The sequence below is a fragment of the Diplotaxodon limnothrissa genome, linkage group LG10 (genome assembly GCF_057381915.1).
Source record: "Diplotaxodon limnothrissa isolate DT_005_m linkage group LG10, D_limnothrissa_male_GT1.1, whole genome shotgun sequence".
Classification (NCBI taxonomy): domain Eukaryota; kingdom Metazoa; phylum Chordata; class Actinopteri; order Cichliformes; family Cichlidae; genus Diplotaxodon; species Diplotaxodon limnothrissa.
This window is the reverse complement of record NC_140605.1, coordinates 31,211,853-31,239,844: the sequence shown is the minus strand read 5'-3', so window position 1 is coordinate 31,239,844 and position 27,992 is coordinate 31,211,853. Positions and strand designations below refer to the sequence as shown.

Below are 27,992 nucleotides of genomic sequence, written 5' to 3'. Positions count from 1 at the left end.
GTGGCAGTATTTTTAGACATACCTTTGATAAGATGGCCTAAGTCTCAGTTCTTATTTGTGCCACATGGTCACTGTTCGTGTCTCCCTGTCGTGCTCCTGCGGTTTTATGTTGGACTTATTATTAAATTTAGGATTTGTCCATTATTTTTCTCATCATTATATTTTTGAATTCTGGTTCTTGTTTGATTTCAGTGACATTCTAGTGGTGTTTAGTGTGTGGTTTATGGGCTCCTGTGAAATTAGTGACCCCAGGTTCTGTTATTATTTCAGCCTACCCCCCTCGTGTTTCTGTCTCTTCCTTCCTCTGTTATCATGTTTAGTATACGTCTTCTGTTTATTTCCTGTTTTACTTTGATGGTTAGTTTTCTCGTGGGTCTTGTCGTCACCTATCCTGATTGTCTTGTCCCTGTTCTGTCCCTAATCCCCAGTTCATCCCCCACATGTCATATCTTTGTTTCAGTCCTTCATTTTCTTTGCCTCCTTCTGCTTCTTTGGAGATGTGTAGATTTTTGCCTTTCACTGGTTTTCATCTTTTTGTGCTTTTTTTTGGATTTATTTAAATAAAAGAAAAAAAAACATATTTTTTTAAGAGCAAGACTAACCTTTCATGCTAAGATTATCCAATGTTTTTAAATATGATAGCACTGGTCCTGGACTAGCATCCATATTGAAAGTGATGCATGTCTTAATGCATCTTTAGCATGACGTTGTGTGTTGCAGCACCAACACCCTGCTTACGTCTGCGATATCAGCGGTTTTATGAAATAACTGTACTCAACACCCCGGGAATGACAGTTGTCTGGTTTTAGGTAGGCGGGTACACCCTGTGCAGGTCACCAGACTATCACAGGACCAGTCAGAGTCAAAACTAGTTAAAATACATGACGACACCAGTCAAAACCAGCTAAGATTGCTCCCCCTCTCCTGTCAGCATGGTAAAATCACAAAGCTAGCTCTGTAGCTTAGCATGAAGATTGGATGAGGGGAAGATTGTCTGGTAATGAATTGCAGATTATTTAATGTATACGATGCTAGTGTTTATGCTAAATGTGACTGTGGGAATCTATCGATCTGCAGCAGCGATCTGCAAAAATCAGCCAGAGTCCCTGAGAATAAGTCAGCCTAATACTTACAGAGCGCTTGGGTCATATAGGATCTGTTGTAGTTTTGGTCACTGGAATGTTTTGCCAAGAAGATGATTGGTATCTTGGATTAAATTGTTCTTATTACCTAAAGAAGGCTATAAAACACATTAATGAGAAATCCCTGGGAGAATATCTGTGCCTCACCGAGGACGTGGAGGGATTAGTTTCCTGTCCCAGATAGTTTTATCACTGACCTGCCCTCATACTCCAAATCTCAACCCGCTGTTTGTTGGTTTTAGTCTGGAAGACTGCGAGAGGGGGCCGCTGTGTCGGAAGCTGACACAGTTTACTTTGCTAAATTTAAAGAAGGAAACTGCAGTAAAAGGAGTGAATAGAGGAAAGTATCCAAGCCTTCATCTAGAAACTTTAGATGTGGAAATAACGGAGCTGTGCCACCTCTCGCGATGCAGCATCTCCTGTGACCTTGGAAGCAACAGAAATATCTCGTGTAGACTGCCTAGGTGGAGACAAGCAGCATTTTTTTTCTCTTGGTTTAATTCTCTGAAAGGCTCTGTTCAAGGTTTCCCTCTGTTTACCCACATGGAAAAGAAATAGTAAAAACTTATAAAAGCCTTGCATAAGATGTGGCCTACTTCATATAGTGAATCATATAAGGCTTATATGATTCACTCATGAAAGTGGCCACTTTCATATATTGTTTTAGGAAGTATCCAAAACATACAAGTTTCATTTATAGAATTTTTCAAGGGATCTTATATCTGTTTTCACTCTTGTATGCTTTTCATCCAAGTTTCACACAAGACAGATACAAACTTTATAAGATTTATATATATCTTTTCCATATGGGTACTGCTAATCAAAAGGTTAATTATGCACTTTAATTGTAGAGATTATTATAATTAACATTTTATATCTTTGTTTTTCTGGATTTTTTTGTTGATATTTTCTCTCCATAAAACTGGAACGACCATAACTTTCCTTAATTTTAAATTTTCATTTATGAGCCGAAAATGCACAATACTGATATAGGAAAATAGCTGATTATCGGCCAATACATCAACCTCCCTGATATATTGGTCAAAGGTACAAAGGTTAGCTAATAACTTTCTCAAAATATGGAAAATACTGGGACCAAAAAACAAACTGGTGGCAGGCAAAATGCCAAACTGTGGCTTTAAAATGTGGAAACATTAAGTAGCCTTTAGATTAACAAAAAATGTCTCTTTCAGTATCCCTTGACACTGTCCATTAGAGGGTATTTAGCCATGTGAGTCCATGTGCTGCAGCAAGCCCGAGATTCCCTGTGGTCTGTTGCATGAGGCTAAATAAAGCAAATCTGTTCATTTGTCCTTTAAGTCACGGTTATGACGTCTCCCAAAGTTCATATAAAAGCAACAAGTTGATTAAAAAGTCAGGAAACAGGCCCAGGGTCAGCCCCCTCCATCTGTCACATTATGTGCTGCTCAGCCTTACCCAGCTGCCACAGACACCGCTGAAGATGACCACACAGAGTCAACCTTGACTAACTGATTATCGTCCTTTTAAAAGAGACAAAAATAAAGCACAAGTTAGATACTGGAGGTAATAGCCACTATGCAAGACGATCATAAAGAGGCAGAGTTAAAGAGGCCACGGAAAGCAGGGAGAGATGGGGGGATAACTGGGAGGAGGAGGGGGAGGGACGGGAGGAAGCTGTGGAGGTCTCATTGTGTGCAGCTGATGAATAGTGGGATTCAGATGGTGGTGGGAGGTGGCCAAGCACAATAGTGAAAGTAAGGGCTGTGTTTCCAGTTTTCCTTCTGCCGAGGATCCTTTTACCCTCACTGTGCTGTTGCCCCAGCAACCCAAATCATGGGTTAGCTCAGGTTTTAAACACCACCTTGGGTTTGCTGGCTTAGATCACATGTTGCATTGTTTGGATCTGTGTATCCTGTGATTATTACACTATGATTAGTCACGCTTTTCTTTAAGAAGTGGGGTTTTTCATGCCCTCGCAAAGTTGCCCATCCACGTAGAAGGTTGTAATGTAGATATAGGCTGGCCATTTTTATGGTATGTGTAGGAAGAAACAGCAGGAGAGCAGCGTCATAGAGGTTTGCACTCCATTACGTAATGTTACGCTAACAGGGTTCAGTTTATTTGTAACTGCAACGTGTCCCGTGTAGTATTTGGCTTGATCACAGGTCTTTAACTTTTGCACAAAATGAAAATGAAAAATGAAATTAGTGACTTTTTAAAATCTGTAATAGTCGGCATAAAAAAAATCCAGGCTATAGATGCTGGATTTTTTAAGATTCAAAATTCAAGATTCGTTATTCGTCACGTGCATAGCAGTGAAATGTAACCTGACACACTCCTCGACTTGTGCAAAAGGGGGAGAGAAGAAGAACATTATATATTATATACATTAGGTGAATGTGCAGTAGCAGCATTGTATGCAGCAAGCAGGTGAGTTTTGTACTTTTTAAAAATGTCTTAACCTCCATGAATATTAACCTTACTTTTTTCAGTCCAGTGAGGTCATGTGATTGTTAAAGACAGATGATTTTTCAAGACTGACCTTATGGAAGTTTGTTTCACCACTGAGTAAAATAAAAACTGCCATTTATGAGTCAAAACTTTCTGAAAATAACTCAGAATTGAGACATTAAATTCCAACCAATTTTGAGCTACTAAATTCAAATTTTGAGATAATAACCTAAAAATGATCTGCATTGGGTCAGAAATTTTAGAAGAACTTTTATCCATCCATCTATTTTCTTCCTCTTATCAAGTTGGGGTGTTGCTGCGGGAGGCAGGGAACACACTAGACCAGGGGTGTCAAACTCAAATACACAGTGGGCCAAAATTCAAAACTGGAACAAAGTCGCGGGCTAACATTAATATTTATTGAAAAAAAAATCTTCCTCCAGATATAAGAATGAATCTTTTCTTATGGACTCAAATAAGTTTTTCTGGAAAACTGAATATGGAACAAGCAAAGCTTAATACTAAACAATATATATATTAGCTGTATAATACCAGTAGGCCAGCTCTAATAGTAATTTGGTATGGCTTCGGTTTGACACCTATGCACTATACCCTCCCAAATTATGGAATTTGTTGCCTTTGCACCTCTTTCATTTTAAAGACCCCCCTCTTCTGCTTTTCTTTGACCCAGTTTGATACATTGATGCAATTTTTACGTTTTTATTCTTTTACTCATGGTTATTTGCGTTTTTGTTCTGCATTGTTTTATTTTATTTTGTCATTTTTATGTATTTGATATTAATTTTACTTTATTCTGGTATATTTTTTTTATGTTCAGTGCTTATTGTTTTTAAATTCTTTATAAATAAAGTTGGCTTGAGAGATTGACATCGTCACAGGGATAAGAGAGAGACAGATAACCATTCACTCTCACAGTCATACTTATGGTCAATTCGGAACCACTGAGATAACCTAACACATGCATGACTTCAGACTGTGGGATAAAGCTGGAGTACCCTGAGATAACCCACACGAGCACGGATAGCGTGCACAGAAACTGTTGCCTCAGAATTTTTGTGAGGTAACAGTGCCAACCACAGCATCACCGTGCCGTCCCCATTCTGTCTCATACCTTCCAAAAAACATATCCAGTTAAAACAGGACGTCATCGTGAAGTTCTCACAAAAATGTCACATACTAATTTGGATCCAGATATTCTTTTGGATCATGTCACGCACGCTGAGGAGGGAATTTTCTGCCTCGCAGAGGTACACAGTCTCAGACAGCCCACAGGTTCATGAAAATGCAATAAAGAATCACTGGAATAATCCTGTGCTGTGAGATGAAAGGTTCAATTTATTATTAAAACTTTTTTAAGAAATTGAAAATCAGAGAGAGTGTCGTGAATCACAGAGTTTAGGAACAAAATTCAGAAACGTAGCGCCGTCCAAATAAACCAAAAGCAAACCTTAATGTTGGCTGGTGAAAATAACAAGAACCATAAAGACAAGCCAGAACATTGTGCAAGCACACAGGCTCTGCAACAAAGGACAGAGGAAGAGTGGGGCTTAAAAAAACACACAGGTCATTAGAGGAAGTGGACACAGGAGGGTAATGGGGGGAAAAGACCAAAGGAAAAGAGAGGGAAATACAAGCTGTAACTGGACCAAAGGATTAAAGGCCCACATTATTAAGGATTAATAATATGAAAATGTAAACAATAAATAAACTAAAAGCCAAGTGGAAAATAATTATTAATGTTATACAGTGTCTATAAGTTCTGAACTCATGGTCCAAAAATGAGACAGTAGTTTATTTCTTGGATGATTCGTCCTTTTTCTTCATGGAAATACCAGATCTAAAGAGCCAATAGTGCTGTGGTATTTCAACTACAATGTCCATGTGTTTGGCTGTAATGTCCTATTTAGGGTACATTTGTCTACTTTTACCTTTACTTCCTTTGTAACCAAGGTCCTTCTGAAAATGATGTCCAGGAAATCGGAAAAGTTTAGAAAAAATCTGAATCCGAAACATACAAGCTTTTAGATCAGGTCATAGTCACTCAGGAAACTTGCAGGACTGCAGTCTATTTCACGGTGACTAGCATTGATTAGCACTGAACAGCTGTTAATGTTCTTCATGTAATATGTTATATACAATACTGTATAAAAGTCTTGAGCTGCCACCTCTGTATGCTTCAAAGGAGCCAAAGTTGTTGTAATTATTTGAAGTGGTCTCCAGGCTTCCTGACGGTCTTTCGAAGTTTTCTCTAGATGTTAGCTGCTTTTTCACTCATTTTCAGTTCACTCCTTGTACCTGACCATTTTCAGATGGATTTTTTTTGTTTTTTAAGCTATAGGACGCTTACCTGTGAATCAATAAGCATAAAAAGGCAATGAGCTAAAGGGATGAACTGGTGTTGTGTCTACACATAACAGACAGCTTAGCAAAGAACCCATTTTAAATGGTAACTTTGGGTCGTTTGTTACTGGCAGCCTGTTCCACAAGCACACAATTGTTTGCATTTCTTTAATTAAAAATAAGAAAATGCTAAAGATTACAAAGTTTGACAGAGATAAAAAAAAAAAAGAAGTTTTAAGTAGCTCCTTGAAACTTTGAGGACTCTGGACAGTGATAATGATCCCAACACACTGTAAAGCATACATAAATAGAAAGAGCACACAGTTGAACACTATCAGTCATGGACCGGCTTTGCCAGAGCCCGGACGTCAACATTATTGAAGCAGACAGCATCCAAAAAAAGAGCTTTGAATGTCCTTCGGGAAGCCTGGACAATAGTTCCTGAGACTACTTAAAGAAGTTACAGGAAAGCTTGCCGGAGAGAGTTCAGGTTGTGTTAAACAATAAAGGTGGTGATACCACAGCTTGACATTTAAGCTTGTTAGAATCTTATTTTATTTGGAGTAAGGAGGCCTGACTGCAAGTGTTTCTCAACTATCTTTGCTGTTCTGGATGTGCTGGGCTTCACAATTCGAATGGGATAAAATACTATACCAGGAGTGTCCAATTCCAGTCCACGAGAGCTGCTGTCCTGCAGCTTTTAGATGCATCCCTACTCCAACACAGCTGAATCAAATGAATGGCTTGTTACTGGGCCTTTACTTAACTTGATTGCATGCTGAAGAGGTAACCCAACCATTTGATTCAGCTGTGTTGGAGTAGGGATGCATCTAAAAGCTGCAGGACAGTAGCTCTCGAGGACTGGAGTTGGACACCCCAGGACTATGCAATCAGAAATGTGGGTCAAACACAGACTGACTGATGGTTGATGCTGATGCTAAATGTCAGTTTACCCTGGGCCACATCCATTTTGACACATAATTGATTAATGACCATCGTCTGGTCAATACTTTCAGTTCAGCTGGTATATTTGTGTGAAATGGTAAATGGTGCTAGATGCCTCGAAGCCTAAACTTTGTCCACGGTCAGAGAAAAAAGTAACCTTTTGAAAGGCATCCATCTTCAAGATGACCACTTCTTGACACTGAACAAAATTATCAGTCAGTCATCAGTTTTCCCCAGAACAGCGATTTACCAGAAGCAGCACATTCCTAAGAGCTTCTAAACTCTATAATCAAGTTAAATCCCCTTTGAAGTTGTACCCATTTTCATTTGCGGCTCACATAGCAGCATATGGAAGCAATTGGGGCATAACATGCATCGAGCACAGCCACTGGAGCCCACAAAGCCCCGGGCCCGCTCTCAGGGTGTCGGGGAGACCGTCCTGGCACCAACCACTCCTGCACACAGACATAGATAAACACGCTTTTACGGCAGCGCGGTGCACCAGACCTCGTGCCAACGGTGCCCCTCCCGGTTTACAGGCTGTGCGGATGAGAACAGACATCCAGCTCTTCTATGTGTCAAATAGGCGATATCACAGGGCTGATGGCAGGGTTAATCACCGGCACATCACAGATACCGTCTCTCTGACCCACTTTTCAGAAGGAATTAGACTATCGCCTAATCTTGCACAAACTGCTCTGTTGTGCTAGATGCTGCCACACAAGCTTTTTTTTCTGCTGGCATGGTCAAACAGGATGAATAGTGTGAAGGCGATTCTGCTGGACTGTGAATGAGGATGGCCTCACAATGTACACAGTGTTCGCAACTTAAATCAGAGAGGAGTGTAATGACTGTAAGAAGAAATGACACAGTTTCCATGCACCTTTTAGTTTTAATGCCTTTAAGCACATTCTGCTTTTGTTATATGAATCCTTGTGTTGCTCTGCAACATGGCAGATAACTGTGTTTCTGTGCTTTTTCCAGGTGCTGCGCTGAAGCCCACCACTCCAACTAAAATCTCGGAAGAGGGCGACGATGTTTTGGGGGATTACACCGTTGGCGAACAGGTTTGGGTCAACGGTGTGAAACCAGGAGTTATCGCCTACCTAGGGGAGACCCAGTTTGCTCCAGGACAGTGGGCAGGCGTCATACTGAATGACCTAGTTGGCAAAAACGATGGTTCAGTGGGTGGCGTGCGCTACTTTGAGTGCCAGCCCCTCCAGGGAATCTTTACGCGACCCTCAAAGCTCACCCGACAGCCAGTCGGAGAGGGGAGCGACAGCCACTCCACCGACTCAACCCAGAATCCGACTCAGCAGGGTGGCGGCGGCGGCGCCCCCGCCGGCCAGCGGGTGGTGGTACCACTCAGAGAGGGCCTGCTCAACAGCGCCGTGAAAACGGGAAATGAGTCTGGGTCCAACATGTCTGACAGTGGTTCGGTTAAAAAAGCAGGTGATAAGGATCTTCGAGTTGGAGATCGAGTTTTGGTGAGTAGACCACATGTAACACTACCATTATAGCATGCAGATCATGGGGGTCAAACATAAGACCCAGGGCCCAGAATAGGCCCAACAAAGACTAGTCCGAGCCTACCAGAAAACTGGAAAACACAAAAGAAGGTATAAATTTTGGACTTTTAACTATTTTAACAAGTTTTAAAGCTTTATTTTAATCTTTATTCGGTAATTTTACATTTAAATTCTTCCAATTAAAGCCAAAGAGACATGCAATTTCTTTCATTTGCTGTAGAAGCATTTCATTATCAGGTAGAAAATGAAATGTGTAGTTGTATTTGCACTTATTCTTTTATTAAGGTGCTCAGTGTGTAATCAAACTTCTTTAGACCCACAGAAAGGCGAGCGTCACTGGTCTGGCCCACAATGTAAAATGAGTTTAAGATCCCTGATGTACATGATGGTTTGCAAAGCTCTGTTGGCGCCACCATTGCACAAACATGTCGGGTGCTTTACAAGCCACAGACAGAACTGTGTTGACCTTCCCATGTAACCATGTTCCCATTTGCCGTGTCTTTAACAAATGCGAAGATAAATAATTTCCCTGCCCTTTTAAATGTGGACGGTTTTAACTTGATTATCTGTAAACATTTGAAATTAACACAATTCTCAGTAGTAACTGAGCAATGACTTCCTAATTAGTATTTCATGCAGGCCTCAGTAAAACTGGATTGATGCAGTGTAATGTGAGACATTGACTGATTCTTTGGGGAAGTTCAGTTTTCCTTTATTTGGTCTTAGTGCTAGGATTTAACCTTCACCCAACCTCTCTTGCATCTTTTTCCTTTTCCATCATCCTTTTCCATTCTCATCAGCACCAAAGCTGGTGAGAATGTCACTAAACCTCAACAGGAAGAATATGTTTATCTGCTTCTTGCATTTTCTTCCCACTGGCTCCTGTTAGTCTATACACCGCCTACTGTATGGGATTATCGGGTCACGTGGATTTCCATTAAGTGATGGACACAGGGGATATCTACCGTATTTCCCGGACTACAAAGCGCACCTAAATATTAGCCGCACAAGCTAAAATCAGGGGAAAATCCTGTTTTGTACATACATTAGCCGCACCTGACCAAAAGCCGCAGGTGTTTCAATGTTGACTTATATGTAAGAGAATATGCACAAAGGGAATTGTCAGGAAAGAGATGGCTGTTTGGAGACATCACTTTTATTAATATTTTGAAAAACAAGTTATGGGTACATATTTGCACATGTAGTACATAACAGTAGCCTACAGCACACCAGAAAAATAGATTCGGACTACCTTTTAGGCTCAGGTGCAGTGACACGGCTTTAACAAGAAGAAAAGTCAGTCATTCACCACCATCTTTCTCTTCTTCCTGCGCACTAAAACCACCAAAGTCCTCTTCTCCAGTGTCGGATACAAACAGGCTCAGGATGGCTTCGTCATCCACTCTTCTTCTCTCCTTCGTTGTCACTTTCAAAACCAAAGAAATCCTCATTGTCAGTGTCAGAGTCGAACACCCTCAGAAGGGCCGTGGCGGTGTCCTCCTCTCCATCATGCAGCAGTCCAGCCCTTCAAAATCCGTTGGTGATCGTGGATGTTTTCACACTTTTCCACGCTGTCAGAATCCACCGGTGGAGTTGGGCATAACTTGCTTTTTGGGCATAACTTGCAAGTTTATCGCCGCTCATCATCCACGCCTCCCGCTGAATGCGTAGCGCTACTTTGAAGTTTGTTTTTCGCGCTACTTCGTACGGCACTACGTTGCCTGGCGGACGGACATGTGACTAACATACCACTCTTGAACCCCGATCCTTCCGCCAGGCAACGTAGTGCCGTACAACAGCGGAACACACAAAACAAATCGTCTTACGATATGACAAAAATCACGGACAATCCATAGAAAAGCCGCACCTGACTAAAAGCCGCAGGGTTCAAAGCTTGTGCAAAAAGTAGCGGCTTATAGCCCGACATTTACGGTACATCAGATCCTGCGCCGTCAAAAGCGGGGAGCCCGAAAGCCTTCCTCCTGGTCAATATTGTAAATCACTCCAGATTACTTTCAGCACTTAAGAGAGGAGATACCACTGCTGACACATTGATCTGTGAATCCATCATTTTCCTAAACCTCTCCTGTGTAATCCATCTCACTGCGGCGGCTCGGATGTGCTGCCATGCAGTTGTGTCACATTTGGAAGTACAACACCGCCTCCAAAATTTTGTGAAATGAGCGAAAACTATGAAAATCAGATTACACACTGTGGACAAAAAGGAAGGTCTATTTTTCTCCATTAGGTATTGAGCTATGTGATAGTAGCAGTCGACACTCTGGGGGCGTCTTTGCCAGAGAGCGGGGCGAGGCCCTGACAGAACGCTAGAGTAATACTGAACTAAGGGCAGACTTTGCTGATGTGTGTTTAAAAGTTTGCCTCAAGAGAATGTCACCCAGATTTTTATATGTATATATATATATATATATATATATATATATATATATATATATATATGTATATATATATATATATATATATATATATATATATATATATATATATATATATATATATATATATAGAGAGAGAGAGAGAGAGAGAGAGAGAGAGAGAGAATGTCATATATATATATATATATATATATATATGACATTCTCTCTCTCTCTCTCTCTCTCTCTCTCTATATATATATATATATATGTATATATATATATATATATATATATATATATATATAGAGAGAGAGAGAGAGAGAGAGAGAGAGAGAGAGAGAGAGAGAGAGAATGTCATATATATATATATATATATATATATATATATATATATATATATATATATATATATATATATAGAGAGAGAGAGAGAGAGAGAGAGAGAGAGAGAGAGAGAATGTCTATATATATATATATATATATATATATATATATATATATATATATATATATATATATATATATATATATATATATATATATATATATATATATATATAAAGATGAATTAAAGAAGTGTTTCCCAAAAGAGGGGACAGCCTCAGACCCTTGGCACCTTCGAAATCCGAACACCCATGGGAAGTTCAGAACTGCCTCTCCTTTGTTAGCTTTAGTATTTAACCAGAGGCTGTCCCCAGAGGCCATCTCTGCTACTGGAGAGATCAGCAGAAGTTAAATGAGCCTTTTCTTCCAGTGGAACTGCATGTGATGTGGCTGCTGTTTATTTGAATAACTCCAAAGCCACTCAAAGGCATGCTAGTCACTGAACTTCTTCCTGTTGCACAATCGCAAAACCACTATGGTATGAGTAACTGGGCGTATATGGCTGCTTATTACTATGGTTTTGAGATTTTAGTGGAGTCCATCGGTGTATACGCATTCACTCTTGACTCTTTATCTCTTTAAAGTCTACTAGGCGTAACTTTTAAAGCTGTTTTCTGAACTGAGCGGTTTCTGTCATAGCTACCTTGGAAAAACCTAGAAACTTCTCTAATGGTTGTTAAGACTCATCAAGATATAGTTTCGAGGTTGTCCACTAGCAGACAGTTGCAGACTACAGCTTGATACAGTGTGTGCAGGCTAATGATAGGTTAATAAGTAGTGCATTAGCCATGAAATGAATAATCTAAAATTAGGACTTTAAATCCTGGAGCCAGCAGACGTAGATGAGAGGGGCTCTATAAAGTAAAGCACTTATAATCCTCTCTGCAAGCTTGTATCCAGAGAAAGTAGAGATAAAAGGTGCAATATCTAAAAAGGTTTTTTTTATGATATAAAATTTATGTTTTTACATGTTTTTACAAAAACTGCTGTTCTTGCATGGCCTTGAGACCCTGCTACAGGATAGAAATCATCCAGTAACCAGCTTGTATGATGATCTAGATGTAAGGCCGGGACGTCGGGCTAGCGATTTTGCGAGCCCTGATACTTAAAACTAGCAAATCTGACACAGTGCACTTTTACACTCTCTGATTTACTTTGATGTTGAAAAGGTCTGCAGGTGCGCTCTAGGTGTGAATATATGTATGCTAATCAGAATGTGCAGGTGCCAGGTTGTTATTGTTGCTGCAAATTGGCAGCTAAGGGTGGGTGATACAGCCTCGAAACTATATCTTGATATTTCAAGGAAATTTGCAAAATTAGAGTTACTGTCACTGATGACAGATTACCTGAGTCAAAGTGTGACTATATGGCTACAAGGTGTTGGCTGCAGTATGCAAAAGTAGTGACACAGAACTATATACAGTGTATTGACTCACCAGGACTCAAAGGTGAGAACAAGAGCAGCCTAGGTAGTGTTTTCCCTGCAACTTTTGAGTAAAAGTATAACTTTTAAGTATAGCTGCATAATGGTCATGGTCACATATGGCATGATAGACAGCCAGTGACAGCCAGTGAATTCTGGAAGCATTCCAGAGTCCATGCACTGACTTCCATGACATAATCACTCCTGGTTTTAACGTAGTGCTGCCTGCAGGGCCTAAAGATTACAGACATTCAGTACAGATGCGCAGCTTTGTCGCTTGCACTCAGGGATTTCTCTAGATTCTCTGAATCACTGATGAAAAATATTTGTTTAATTGTTGCAGTTTCTTTCTAAAACTGGTGAAACTCTGCCTCTCTAAGATGCTCTTTTTATACTCAGTCATGTTACTCACCTGCTGCCAATTGCCAATTAGTTTACTTTTCCACTCTTTTGTTGCTGCAGTCCCAACTTAAAGCATGTTGCTGCCACCAAATTAAAAATGAACTTTTTCTTAAATTGCCACATATTTTCAGCTCATTAATGAATCTTGGGATAATTTTAGCCTTTGCTAACCCTGATGCTAATTTCTGCTCCCGAAGTTCTATAAACCTGCTGCGGTCAAGTATACGTTTATTGTACCATTTATTATGTTTTAACAAGTTGTTCCTGCGGCTGCTTGAGGTTTGGGGTAAATGGATTCTTTTCGTGTCACATCATGATGTGGCATAAAAAAAGTAAGACTAGTTCCTCGTTGATGTTGGGATTTAGTCGTGTAGAACAGTTTTATCTTGAATACCTTGGAGTGAAGCTTTCAGATGACTTTGAAAATAAGAGGAGCCAAGATTGGGGCTTATGCTGACTGGCTGCTTTGGCCCTGCTGGCATTTTAACACAGAGTCACTGAGACATCACGCACCCCAGCAGACAGCAAACCATCTCGGTTTAATAACTTGTGACACCACAGTCTTTCTTGGCACAGCTTCCACTTTGGCCTCAGTGGTTTAAGAGAAGGACAGAGTCAGCTCAGGAGTGGAATATTAATTTGACAATAGAGGAGTGACTCACCACGCTTTATTTTAGTCTGTCCTTGTCTTCTGTTTCATGCTGAATCCAGCCATGTGTAAAAATATTTTATAAGAGACTCTGATGGACTCCAAAACAACAATTACGATTCTTAAATTGTAGATAAATACAGAAGCATCTGTTGCTCTAAGCATTTTTCCACCTGTTCAGTGCACTGGGAATGGGAGTATTGTAATCGAACAATAGGTAAATAGATACAGATGGAGATTCAGATAAATTAAATTAACACAAAGGAGATGAATAAAATGTAACCATGTTGCTTTTGTCATCTCTGACTGTAGTGTGCTTTCTCTTTAAAGGCTCTCCTCTTAAATGCTGAGTATCTGTGCACGTCTGTGATGGTTTTTGTCATAAATGTGGTCACCATGTGTGAAGGACAGTCCTCAGCCATCAGTTTAGATCATCTTCCTCACAGGAAACCTACTTTTTTCTGACTGGAAAATACAGAATTGAGAGAAGTGAGTGAAGCAGAGTTTACATGTATTGAGTTAGCCTAGTCAAATATCTCATTTCTGGAGTAAGTTCAAACAGCTGATTAGCCGAACGATTGAAAGTGAATAAATAACAAGGTTAGGTGCTGATGGAAGCAGAACGGAAACGTTTCTGTTTTGACTTCTATAATTACAAACTGGATTCCTGGAGGATTTTAGTGTTGAGTGTTGTCTTTGAACTTTTTTAATATATTTATAATGACAGGAGAGTAAAAATTCTATGCCTTTGTTTCTACAGCAGACATTTTCGCTTATTAGAATATCCCCCAAAAGCATACCACTTCTCTATATTCAAGTGTCCAGGTAAGACAGTTTGACAGGGTGTCATGGTTCGGCTGTGTGGCAGGCGGGAGGAGGACCCAATCGCAAGATTCACAAACACGGGGATGAACTCAAAAGCAGCTTTATTGCTGACAGGCAGAACATAGGAAATACAGAACTCAACTAAACTGGGAATCAATAAACTAACACTCGTAGGGAGACACAGGGAATCCACACAACAATGAGGGAGAACGCGACGCCGAACAGAGGGAGACGCAGACAGAAATACACAGAGGGTTAACGAGGAAAGTGGGAACACACGGGGAACACAGCTGACACAGATAACCATAACGAGACAGGGCGGGGTGAACATAACACTGACGGGAGACGGGCAGAGTCAAACAGGAAGTACAGAGGTTCAGACAGGAGGAGAGAGAGCACGGGGAAAACAGACATAACGGGCAGGGGAAACATGGAATAAAACATAAGGAGAGACGAGGGCTCACAGATACACAGAGGGGCACACAGGGGGTAAAAGCCACGAAGGGAAAACACTTAGGGAACAACACAACAGGGCAACTCAGGAAACATGGCCTAAATAGGGAACAAAATACAAACATACAAGAAAACTAAGAACACTGGGCCAACATGGCCCAGGACCATGACACAGGGAGCTTAATGTTATTGTGTGCACCTCTACGTTACAGAAAAAGAGACCCTGCTTATGCCAACACCCACACATTTACCGTCTCGACCGCAAGAAGGAACATCTTGAACAGAAAATGCTAAAATTACACCGTCATGGCCATAACTGCTGACATTTCTCATTAGAAGAGCATCCTGTGTTTGTGATGTGGAGCCTGACCAGCACTGGAGTTCAAGGCCATCATTAGAAAAGAGATATTTGAGAGAAAAAAGTACACCTCGACCAGTCTGTTCAGAAGCTTTTAAAGTTAAACCTGAGCACAAAATTCAAGAAACAGGGCACTGCTTTCATCTTCACGTGTAAAACATCTTCAGACACAAATATAAATATTCTCTTTCGCTCTGTTCATTGTACCATCGATGGCTGTGAATGAAACTGTGAATGAAACTTGTAGCAAAATACTCAACAGCTGTGTGTCCCTCCACTGGCGCAGGGTTTTCGCTGTTTTAGATGCTTGTTTGATGCGATAACATGTTTTTTGTTCGTTAAGTTGACGCTTTTCCTGAAGCCTTCGTTACCGTGTTTACTGGACACTTAACGATAAGCAATGTCTTAATGATTGCATGAACGTGTTCAGTGGATCTTTGCAGACTTCTGAGGCGACTTTGTAAAATTCACGTTAGCAACTAGTGCATCGTTTTTCTTTTCCTCGATGCATTTGTTGTCCTGCAGTTTATGGTGTGTTTTCAGGCAGTGGAGTAAAATAGTTGTGTTGGACTGTTGCACATGCTGTAAATCCAAAGTGTTCCCAAACAACAGTTGATGATCCGCTTTTAAAAGACAACTTTACACATTGTTTCATAAATGACTCATTTATTGACCTAAACCTAAACCCCCAGTCAGAGATAATGGGTATCTCAATGATTGTTTTTAACTTCCTTTGTTAATCCAGGATCTCTGCTTACTGTGACTCTTCTTCTCTCCTTCTAGGTGTCCTCTTTCCATAAGTGTAACTTAATGACAGTCTGCATGTGCTGCGTTTAGGGGAAGTCTGTAAATTGTAGAACCGGTTACTCACGCCACATATTAGAATTTAAAATGAAAGCTCCATTACAATAAAGTCTGAAAAAAGTAAAGGATCCATATATTTCCTGACTCAACTGCATCTTAAATAAGTTAATAGAAAGAAGAGCGCATCAGTAGCAACGGTCTCTATCTTACAGAGGCAAAAGGGATTATGGGAACTGATGTGTGAAATTACATAGAGTCAGATTTGATTATGATGTTAAAGACAGTGTAAAACTCAACAATTTGACACTTTGTATTGAATTGTTTGTATTTAAGTGTAACTGATTTCTTCCCTTTGTTGTTGTTGTCAGGTTGGGGGCTCGAAGATGGGCGTCATACGCTATATGGGGGAGACAGACTTCGCTAAGGGCGAATGGTGTGGGGTCGAGCTGGATGAGCCTCTGGGGAAGAATGATGGTGCAGTAGCTGGTACAAGGTATATACAAACACTATGCATGCCTCAAGATCCCCAAATTCCTGCTCTCTTCTTACCCTAAAAGGAAATCAAGGGGAGGGATGTTGATCTGTCCGCTCGGCCGTTTGTGCTCTCATCTGTTTTTCAATGAAACAGTTCGACCTTCTCGCTCAGAGCTGCTCTGGACTGTTTTTTATCCTCATATTTACTCCTTCAGACTCTTGCTTAGCCCGCATAGCACACATCATCCCCCTTTCAATCATGGGAAATGTCTTAAAACATTTGAAATGTAGTTCCAGGCATTTTGAAGTGCTGGTGGAATTTTAGAGCCAAGCAACAAGAATGTAAAACTAACATTTTTTAATGATACTCAGGATCCAGTAGCAATCTATGCTAGATTTTTCTGGATAGGTTATTAGTTTGTTGAGTTATAAATATTATACAATAATACTTATATCATTATACCCAATATCAAATATAGATGGACAGTGAGGCGATAAAACCAGAACCACGTGTTCCATTAAACTGTAGTTAGAGGGAAAAATAACACTACAGCATGAAATAAAAACACAACAAAGGCGTGTTTGTCTTGTTTCTTAAATCTGTCATCTGTCATAATTTTATAATTTTTGGACCCAAAGATCAGACTGTGACCAATATAAAGTCTATAAGTCTATAAAGTCTATAAATTTTTGTTTGCGAGTGAGTGTTGAGCAGTGACAGACTGTGAGGAAATGAATCTGGGTGGTGTCTGTAGAGAGGGAGAGCTTACAGGTGAGGTTTTTTTTACAGGTAAGGTCTGACTTGAGAATGCAGGAGAAAAGAGATTGGGACAGGGTACCTGTGGGCGGGCGCGTGAGGGCGCGTGAGTGGCAGGGTGGTACCTGAATCCACTGGGAGCCTGGTTGTGAGCTCCTGACTCCTCAGGGATACACTTTTCAAGGGATGACTTTTCAAAGACGAGGTAAAAGGCTTCAGGCAGACAAGTTACCACCATTGTGGATGCAATGAACTGGCAGAGAATAACGTAGTTACAGCAGGCGTGGAAGTTCAAACCCAGGAAGACCAGCTCCACTCAAGGGAACGACACAGGGCAGTGCAGTTCTCCATCTGAAAGAACAAAAAACCCAAAGCCTTATAAATTCTTAGCTAGAGATACTTAAAGAAAGGTTAGAAAAGTCTTTGCATTCCTGTAACTTAATGTTCTTTTCCTTGTTAGTTAATGAGCAGGTAAATGAAAATATACTCACTGTCCTCTATATATGACAAAGAAATCCAACAGATACTTTGCAGCTGTCACCATGTCGGCTTTTTGAATCTAAAAGAAGTTATTAGCTTAGCTCAAATTCTAGCTAGTTTTGTTAGCAAACTGCAGATACCAGCTAGTTAGCGTAAAACAGTAACAGAGACAAAATACTAGGATTTAAATAACCAGACCCATTTGTTATCTTTCAGTACAATTAATCCTAAAGCAGGTCATATTATATATAATTCAAACAGATAATCTCATAAAAATAACATAAACATATTTTAGATTGACTAAAGTTAGCGGAGGCCTAGCTCGTAGCTAGCTGGCGCCACTTCAAATGTTTTTTCTTAAACTTTACACACTAAAGAAATGTAAAGGGGTAATTATATTAAAAAAAATCCCTCTTTGTGTAATATTAAAATTATGATGATCTGATAATCTGAAACATGTAAGCGTGACAAATATGCAAGCCACTAGGAAATCAGGAAGGGGGCAAACAGTTTTTCACACCACAGTACTTGTCATGTAGGGGAATTAGCTATAGAGAACAAAACTGCTTCTGGTACCTGGCTATAAGTGTATTTATTTATGCTATAGATGCGGGCCTTAAAACACGGGAGGCCATGTTAACATGAGTCACTTTAGGATTGAGCCTCAAGTGGCCGCTTCAGGAACTGCAGTGTTTGTCACTCATGTGTAGGGATGGGTATCGTTTAGGTTTTATCCGATACCGGTGCTAAACCGGTACTTTTGAAACGGTGCCGGTGCTTAAACGGTGCTCAAACCGGTGCTTAAAGAATGGAGAACACAAAATTGGTCCAAAAACCTCTCATGTTCAGCTGTATTTTTGTAAAAAGATAACAATGTTAGCCTTTTCTGCAGCTAGAGGGCATATATGGTATCACTCTTGGCTGGAAGCAGTGCTTAAACAATGGAAAAAACACAAACTTTGTCCAAAAACCTCTCATGTTTAACTGTTTTCCACTTTTTCTTTGGTCATTTTAGCCTTTTTGGCCAGGGTGAAGGGAGTATCTGCCATCAAACAAGAAGACAGCCGCATGTAACTATGATGATGTTTGCTAGTTCACCTTACATGCATTAATGTAATAACGTGGTTAGCCTACTCAATGTAAATTACACACGGACAACATTAGGCTACTCACGCAGATGAAGAATGGCTGCTGCTGCCATCATCATCCGTCATCATTTCTGCTACACTGCCAGGGCTAGGGGCCAGGACTCTCCTCTTCGTGTTTTTGGGGGATGTTGCTAACTCCGAGTCCGATAACAGGCAACCCACCCACAGTAGATGCGCTCGGTGTGAGGTCTCGCAGCAAGCTATCAAATACGGCTTTTAAAAAAAACGCTATGCGTCGCCAGGTGTTTCATCGGATTTAAGGTGTTACCTCCTTTGCACAGTATCACCTTAAACTTCCATTGTTTTCATTCAAATTCTGTCGTTTTCATTCAAATTTCATTGTTTTTATTCAAATTTTGTTCTGTTCATTGTAATTCCGTTGTTTTCATTCAAATTCTATTCATTTCATTCTAATTCCGTTCTTTTCATTGAAATTTCGTTGTTTTCATTCAAATGCTTTTGTTTTCATTCTAATTCTACTCTTTTTCTTCAAATTCTATTGTTTGTTTTAGAATTCTGTTGCTTTCATTCGAACTCTGTTCTGTACATTCTAATTCCGTTGTTTTCATTCAAATTCCATTGTTTTCATTCAAATGCTGTTGTTTTCATTCTAATTCCATTGTTTTGATTCAAATTCTGGTCTGTTCATTCTAATTCCGTTTTTTCATTCAAATTCCGTTGTTTTCATTCAAATTCTGTTGTTTTCATTCTAATTATATTGTTTTGATTCAAATTCTGGTCTGTTCATTCTAATTTCGTTGTTTTCATTCAAATGCTGTTGTTTTCATTCTAATTCTACTCTTTTTATTCAAATTCTATTGTTTGTTTCAGAATTCTGTTGCTTTCATTCAAACTCTGTTCTATACATTCTAATTCCGTTGTTTTCATTCTAATTCTGTTGTTTGTTTTAAAGCACTTGTTGCAGGCTGCTGAGTTTGCATATTTTGCTATGAAGTACAGCCAGACTTTTGACCGCCTCGTCTTGGGCATTTTTAATCTGTAGCTCTGCTCTAAAAGAACGTACGTACCTGGACCCGCCTACTATCCTCGCAAACGTAAAATGATTGGCTAGAATTCAAAGTGTATGACAGGAAAAAAAAGCACCGAAATAAAGCACCGAAATGTGCACTGCTTTTCGGTTTGGTTACTATCATGGATACCGGTACCCATCCCTACTCATGCGTCTTCATTTTTCACGCTGGGAGGTTGTTACGATGTACTGTATGATGTAGCTGGCCTCCCGACTCTTTAGTTTATTATTTTATTTCTGTTTTTATTCACAAACCAATTAAATGATGTTGCAGGAGCTATAAGACAAATTTCCAATGTATCAAATATTAAAATATATTCAAATATTGTTACTATTTATCAAAAATTCCCTTCTCTACATTGAGAAAACTGAAAACCTATTGCAGATACATGACTGTAAAGCTGCTCTGTGACTTCTAAATAATATCCTCGTCCTCTTGCATCTCCCCCTTCTTCTCTTCCTGCAGATACTTTCAGTGTCTCCCTAAGTTTGGCTTGTTTGCTCCAGTCCACAAAGTGATCCGCATCGGCTTCCCCTCCACCAGCCCGGCGAAGGCTAAGAAGAGCAAGCGGGTGGCAATGGGAGTTTCCTCTCTGGCCCACAGCCCCAGCAGTTCCTCCATCAGTTCAGTCAGCTCGGTGGCCTCCTCTGTAGGTGGACGTCCGAGCCGTGCTGGACTGGTAAGACGACTGCAGCGCGCCTCAAATCCGCCCTTAGAGTGGGTGGATTTGAGGGCGGGAAATGCACTTATTTTCTTTCTCGCAGTTAGATAAGAAGGTCGACACCACTCTCATGTCTCTAAGCTTCCTTTGAGGTCTCAGCCAGTCCTGATGTCTTGTCGTCTTTATAGCTTAAAGTGGACCTAATCGGCTGATGTTCAGCTTCATGTTTCTTTTGAGACACAAGTGGCTTAAGGTGAAAGTTCAGATTTAAAAACTTGCAGAGCAGAAAAATTATCATATTTTGCATGTGTGTGGGGCTGTCGCTTCCTGAAATGACCATATAAGGAAATCCCTGTCAGCTGACATCAGCCAGAGCCAAGAGTAGAAAAAATGGTGAAAACCTTATGTTGAGGATTTATATTTATATACTCATGCTGTTTGAAACATGTTTAATTCACATATGTTTAACAGTTTGGATATATTGTAACAGTATATATGGATATAGTTATGTAAATCTCTAGATTGATTGATAGATAGATGAGAGAAAGTGTATCGCTAAAATGCCAGTCGGGGGCTGCTGTATTGATACTTACCCTAATCAATGCATGCTTCAGTGAATGATCCCATTTGTCGATTTTTGGCTATAATTCAGCTTGCACTGCTGACTCAAATAACTGTCCTCATTGAGGCAACAAAATGAAATAACCTTAACTATTGCACAGTAGCTTATACAAACCACAAGTTTTCATTGCAGGTCCACTTTAAGCAAAACAAAACTTGTAAGTGAGTTTAGAGGAGGTGGGCACATTTTTTGTTACCTTTGGACAGAGCCAGGCTAATTACATGCTCCTGAGCTGAGCTAAGCTAACTGACTACTATCTATGGAGTAATCTTTACCATACAGACATGAGAGAGGCAGAATTCTTCTCATCTAAGTGTTAGCAGGCAAGCAAATGAGAATATTCCCTAAAATGATCCCTTTAAAAGTCAGTAAGTAAACATGACCACAGGGTTCATATGTATATGCATATAAAACCCATATCCCTGTTAGGCTTGGCAAAGCATCTCACTTCTCAGCTGCAAAATATTTTTATCCAAATATTAAAAACATCCCCATATTTTGAATTTTGTTATCGTCCAAAAACCTGCTTGACCTAACTGCAACCCCCCCCCCAATAATTCACAGGAATGATTATTAAGATTAGGAACATCTGTTTATTAGTTGCTCATAATTCTGTACATTACAATGTCTGAAAGTCTTTAAATCTAATGAAATATCGTGGCCGCAGATTCAAACAGGAGGATGATGAAGTGAAGTCAGACATCTTGTTTCTTGCACTGCGTCTTTAAGACTAATATCCTCACCAACAGCTGGCAACTGACTGAAATAATGGGACATCAGGGTATCTCGCATCGATTTTAGCATCTGGGTACGGGCCAGGTCCTGATGGAGAACACTACCCTTTACTTTCCTTAATTGTTGGCAGCACTCAATGCAACCTTTGTGAATTATCAGTCTGATGGCACAGCACAAAATTGTCTTTCCTGAAGATGCTTCGTCCTGCACAGTTTTAATTTTCTTAAGTGGTTAGAAAGCAGGCGCCGTTTTTAATTTGGATGGTGAATTATGGGCACAAATTTGCACAAGGATCTCTGATTCACTGTGAACGTATGAAGCTTACTGTGAGTCTATGTGCTACATAATAGTGTTGCCATCATAAAAGCATGAATTTGTTACCTTACAGGTTGTCAAATACACAGGCATATGACATTAAATTGAGCATGACTGACACATTTTATATGAAATATCTACACATAAAAGTGCAGATGTAATGTTTTATGTGCAGAATGCTTCAATCTAGCTTGTTATTAAAGAAAGTTCCATAAATGCTGCTGAAATGAGACGAGGTATAGAGGGCTGGTAGAAATCCTGTCAAAGAGCATCCTCTAGTGGCCAAAGAGAATACTGCAGCATTCACTGTGATTAAATGGTTGTTTTTGGTCTCCCTGCTGCAGATATTCCCAACCAGCCAGATATTTCCTCAGAGAAGAAGAACATGTATATTTTTTAAAGCCGTATGTAGCTAACAATTTAGAAAATAAGTTTAAAGTTTGCTTCTTTTTTTTTTAATATGACTTATTATGAAAAAGCAGAGACCTGTCATGTCACAGACAGCTGATTTCCTGTGATCACAAAGCAGACGATGAAAACGATGAAAGTCTGATGTCAGAAGCATCGAGATGTTGGATTCTGTTGGATCTGAGAGGGACCTGTGCGGCTAACAGGATAAACGATGTTTCTGAATGCATCAAGCCCAATCTGCATTTCCTTTCTGTTCACACTTTCATCCTCTTCTTAAAGTCTTATCTCCTTTGTCCCCCTCCTCCCCGCCTTTAAAGCTGACGGAGACATCATCGCGCTACGCACGGAAGATCTCGGGCACCACCGCGCTGCAGGAAGCCCTGAAGGAGAAGCAGCAGCACATCGAGCAGCTGTTGGCCGAGAGGGACTTGGAGCGGGCGGAGATGGCCAAGGCCACGAGCCACATCTGCGAGGTGGAGAAAGAGCTGAGCGCCCTCAAGGCTCAGCACATGCAGGTACGAGGAAGTAGGGAAAACACAGCTCGACACTTACTTGGTCAGGCACAACGTCATGTCTTAGAAAAGAGAGGCCCGAATACAGGACACTGGCAAATGTAATAGTAACGGTAAATGTTCAGGTTCATGTTCGACGTGTGATCGCAGATGTTACCTGAGCCAGTTTAGTGGTCATTATATTTAAGGCTAGCTTTAATTAAATTCACAGCCTAGCGCAGCGTGACAAGATACACAAACTCCTGCAGTTAGTAATTTTAAATAACTGAACACTAACAATCACATAAATGCTTTTAATCAGTTGATAAACACTTATTTGCAGAGACAAATATTTCTTCCTCTGTTCTCACAGCTTTCGTATCCAGATGCATTCTAGGATTTTAGGCCTTCATCACGGCACACTGAGGTTTAGGGCTGACTGAGGGGTACAAGGAGCAGAACAGAAGATAAAGACAGGAAGTAAAACTATGAGGCATGGATTCAGAAAATTAGGCAGAAATGTGAAAAAAAAACTGCACAACACAATGAAAACTAAAGAGACTATAACCATTTTAATACAAGGAATGTAGTTATATAGCTATTTTACAACTGGAGATAGAACAAAAACCTACAATAGTCTGTGTCAGAAGGGGCAGGTGGGGTGGTTATACTTGAATTTTACTTAAAATGTATTTATGTTAATGTTGCTGTCTGGTTGATTTCATGGGAAACAAAAGCACAGTTTGGGTTTAAAAAAATCACCATTTCACACACTTTTAAAGGCAGTTGCCCATTTACAGCCAGCTTCTCTGACCACAATTAAGCACATAGTAATGGTCACAAAAACCGACCCCGCATCATCTCGCTTTGCGCTGCCCACACTGTGAAAAACGACGCCAAAGGGGCTTTTACAACGTGACGCCTGCGTGTCCTGACTGAGCGTCTGTATGTGACGACTTGAGAGGGAGAACGGGTGGGAAAGGAAAAACCTTTGTGGGTGTGAAAAAATTTAATTTGTGTCTCCTGTTTGCAGTATGTGACAGAGAACGAGAATGGTCTCCAGCAAGTCAAAGCCATGCTGGCCAGCACGCAGAAGGATAAGCTGGAACTGGCCAATCAGCTCGAAGAAGAAAAAAGGTAATCGCTCACACATCATTCAATTCAGTTTTATTTATATAGCGCCATATCACAACAACAGTCGCCCCAAGGCGCTTTATATTGTAAGGTCGACGCTACAATAATACATACAGAGAAAAACCCAGCAATCATATGACCCCCTATGAGCAAGCACTTTGGCGACAGTGGGAAGGAAAAACTCCCTTTTAACAGGAAGAAACCTCCAGCAGAACCAGGCTCAGGGAGGGGCGGGGCCATCTGCCACGACATCATGGGCTCACTTTCACACAACAGTGTTGCCACATAGTTGAAATCTTAATTATTGGTAAGTGTTATAGAGTGATCTCACATGATGCTCTTTTAGCTAATAATCTGGGATTTGCTTTCATTTTTATAAATATTGTGAGATGATTGAGTTGCTTAGCTTAGCATTAAGCCTAGAAGCAGGAGTAGATATCCTGGCCACAAAACCCTCTCCCTGCACACTCTCCCTCCAAACAGCATGTTAAAAAAACCTTAAGTGGAAGTGGATTATGAAATTCCAACACTGAGTTTAGTGTCCAATATGGAGAAAGCTCCACACGCCTAGTAAAATATTTCTTTCGCATTTAGTTTTAGTTTTCAAATTCACTTTTTGGTGATCAAAATATTTATTCTTGATTCCTTTGGATAGAGGCGACACTGTCCCAAAGCTTCCTGATGTGTTTTTATCGTACTCGTGAATTAGTCGCCCTCATCAGCCCCAAGTGGGACTCCTCGTTGTCACGGAGACACAAAGTTTAGGGTTTTGATCCATATCTCAAAGCTCAGGAAATGACTTAGCTTCCCGAGGTTACCAAGCAGAAACAGTTTCTGCTCCTAAAGTCAGATATTATGCATACATGCATGTGACGTGTACAGAGGACAAAAAGCAGGTAAATGCAGGCTAATCTTAGCTTCCTTTTAATTAAAAATAAAAACAAATTGCTTAGAATGTTTGAACTTTTCCTGGGAGACGAATCTGTCTGGTGCGTCTCAACCAATATGACAAAAATTGTGACTTCTGCAAACTGCTGTGATTGTCTGCAGTGCCGGTCGCTCCCTGGACACTGTGTGAGACTTGAATACTGCTCAGCTAATCGCCCCTTCTTTATTTCCCATAACGCTTTTACAGGAAAGTGGAGGACCTGCAGTTCAGAGTAGAAGAGGAATCCATCACCAAAGGAGACCTGGAGGTATTTATCAGAATTAATAGCTGAATGAAAAAAGCCTATGTGCCTCACAATGTGAATCACCGTAATATCACAGGTCCGTGTTAGTCACAGGAGATTCTGTTTTCATGCTTTGCAACCCTGAAAGCTCTGTCAGCGTAACGCACATCCTGGACATCGGGACAGAAAGGAAGAGGAAAGGGAAGAAAAAAGCGTCTGGGTGCACAAAAGAAACCTTGATGTGATAATGTGCAGAGTTCCTGAATTCCACATAGGCGGCTATATAAATACAGAGAGGTCGGACTGGGTTTCTAGTTTAACAGGGTGTGCGTTCGGGATGTCCTCAGCTGATGTCTCATGAGTGGTGATAGCACAGAAAGACAATATTTTAAAACTGATATAAAACATGAGACACAAGCTTTGTGTAAAACAGGAGTTATTTTTAGTCAAATTCTTTGATACTTGATTAGAGTGTGTGTAACAACTCCACACGAATCCAAAGCTCAGACAGCTTTTTTCCCTCCACATGTATCTGCATAGTGTCATAGACAGCAGATATTCTTAATATCCGCTGTTTTGAGCACACCTGCTGTTCAAACCTTTTGTTTGTGAGGCACAGCCAATCAGAGGACAGCTGGCTTAAAGTAAGGAGAAGCTAAAACAGCTTGATTCAGGCAGAAAACAAACTTAGAGGCTGAAACAAGGTGCAGAATAAGATAAATCAGGGAAAGTTATGTGTAAAATGATTTAATAGAGTTCAAGAATAAAAATATGTAGTTGGATGATGATAATAATAATAACAATAACAGGCTCAAAAAGGTGAACATATTTGTTCACTTCATGACTGAAAGTTTTATTCCAAACAATTTTATCTCTTAAAAAAAAATGCAGATCACATTTCAAAAATTATGCGGGTCTTTGTTGTCACATTTAGAAAATACCATATTGTTTCCACAGTGAGTGGAAGCCATGTTTATTTGCCAGTCACCATTAATAGACTTAGACATGCTCAAAGTGCAATTAAGACGTTATCTCCTGTAACAGGGGAAAGGAAACTGAATACCATTGTACCGATTGGTTAAAGGATGAGGAACCCACAGGGATAAGTTGTATTTTTTTCCCCACTCTTTGGATAAAGTACTTGTTTTTTAATATATTTGCCTTTCATTCTTTCAAAAGATTTGCTGACAACAATAGGATGAAATTTCAGCCTTGAATAAGATGTGACTCTTAATGCCGATCATGTTTATTTACTGTATTAGACATAAAACAGTGTATATGAATGCAATCAAACCATGTGTTTTAATGCTTTTTCATGGTTTGCACAGTCTGCGCTGCTTAATGCACGTCATGCATTAAGCAGCTCAGACTGACGTGTCTGTGAGCCATCTGCAGGTGCAACTCTTGTCTTCTCTGGTCATGTACCTGTGACCACAAAGTTGTCCTTAACTGCAAATTGCACTTTCTGTGAAAGTGAAACGTAACCTCAGATCTCCTCCTCAGCTTGTGCACCCTGCTGCCGTCTGCAGAGCTGCCCTTTCATCATCAGCTGTCAGCCGTTTTGATCACCTTCTTTGATCTGTATGGGTCTCTTTTTCCTTTCAGCCTCCCTTTTCTTTCTTCTTTGTATCTCTCTTTGTCTCTTCCCGTAGACTCAGAGGAAATTGGAACATGCCCATATTCGTCAGCTTGAGCAGAGCCTGCTCCTCGAAAAGTCGAGAGCAGAGACGCTCCACAAAGAATTAGAGAAGCGGAGGGTAAAAAACAAAAATACACAAGCAAACCTTTGCCTGTGGCCACTGTCCCGTGCGCTTCTGCACCTGTTTGCTTCTCTGTTGATGATAACTCACATATCCCACCTGTGGCTGTGTCCAAATGTAGTTTAGATATATGCAAAACATACTTACAATCAGTACGTGTCAGCATACCGGCCCCATGTGACTGCCCCCAGCATGCAGACGCTTGCTAACAGGTACAGGTGTGAACTCCACAACAGTCACAGAATAAAATATGAGGATAACCTCACCAGAATAATTTGAAATGACTCATAACTCTGTGGTTGAGACTTGTAATGAGTGTAGCAAGCTGAGTGAAGTGTTGTAGTTTAATGGATTAGGCTGATCTTTAGTCCAAATCCCATAAAAAAAGACCAAAACCAACAAGCAGAAGAGAGACAAACAGGCCCAAACTTTTGGTTCCACTGATGGCTTGACTCATTTAAAAAAAGTTAACATACTTAACTATCTTTGTAAAATCAAACTAAGTACTGTTAGAATCTGGAAAAGAACTAGCTTTAGGGGTTAACATAAACATTTATTTATAAAAATATAAATAACAATGCAAAGCAGGGCCTCTTTGCAGTAACATGGTCCAAACCTTTCCCATTGCAGCCCACTTGTTGTCATGTGGGCATGAAGCCTTCTTTAATGGCTTTAAGCACTTTAATTTTCAGTGGGATCTATTTAATAAGCGGTC

At 40.3% G+C, this 27,992-nt stretch overlaps 1 protein-coding gene across 1 annotated transcript in view; it reads left to right on the top strand.

Moving 5' to 3' along the window:
* The window catches only part of clip2 (CAP-GLY domain containing linker protein 2), a 60,091-nt gene that overhangs the window by 3,174 nt on the left and 28,925 nt on the right, over positions 1-27,992 (top strand). Inside the window, exons 2-8 of the mRNA XM_085363466.1 lie at positions 7,866-8,368; positions 16,455-16,579; positions 20,442-20,655; positions 23,038-23,235; positions 24,245-24,348; positions 25,481-25,541; positions 27,170-27,274. Of these exons, the coding sequence (XP_085219592.1) occupies positions 7,866-8,368; positions 16,455-16,579; positions 20,442-20,655; positions 23,038-23,235; positions 24,245-24,348; positions 25,481-25,541; positions 27,170-27,274 (1,310 nt within the window). The remainder of the gene's footprint in view (positions 1-7,865; positions 8,369-16,454; positions 16,580-20,441; positions 20,656-23,037; positions 23,236-24,244; positions 24,349-25,480; positions 25,542-27,169; positions 27,275-27,992) is intronic.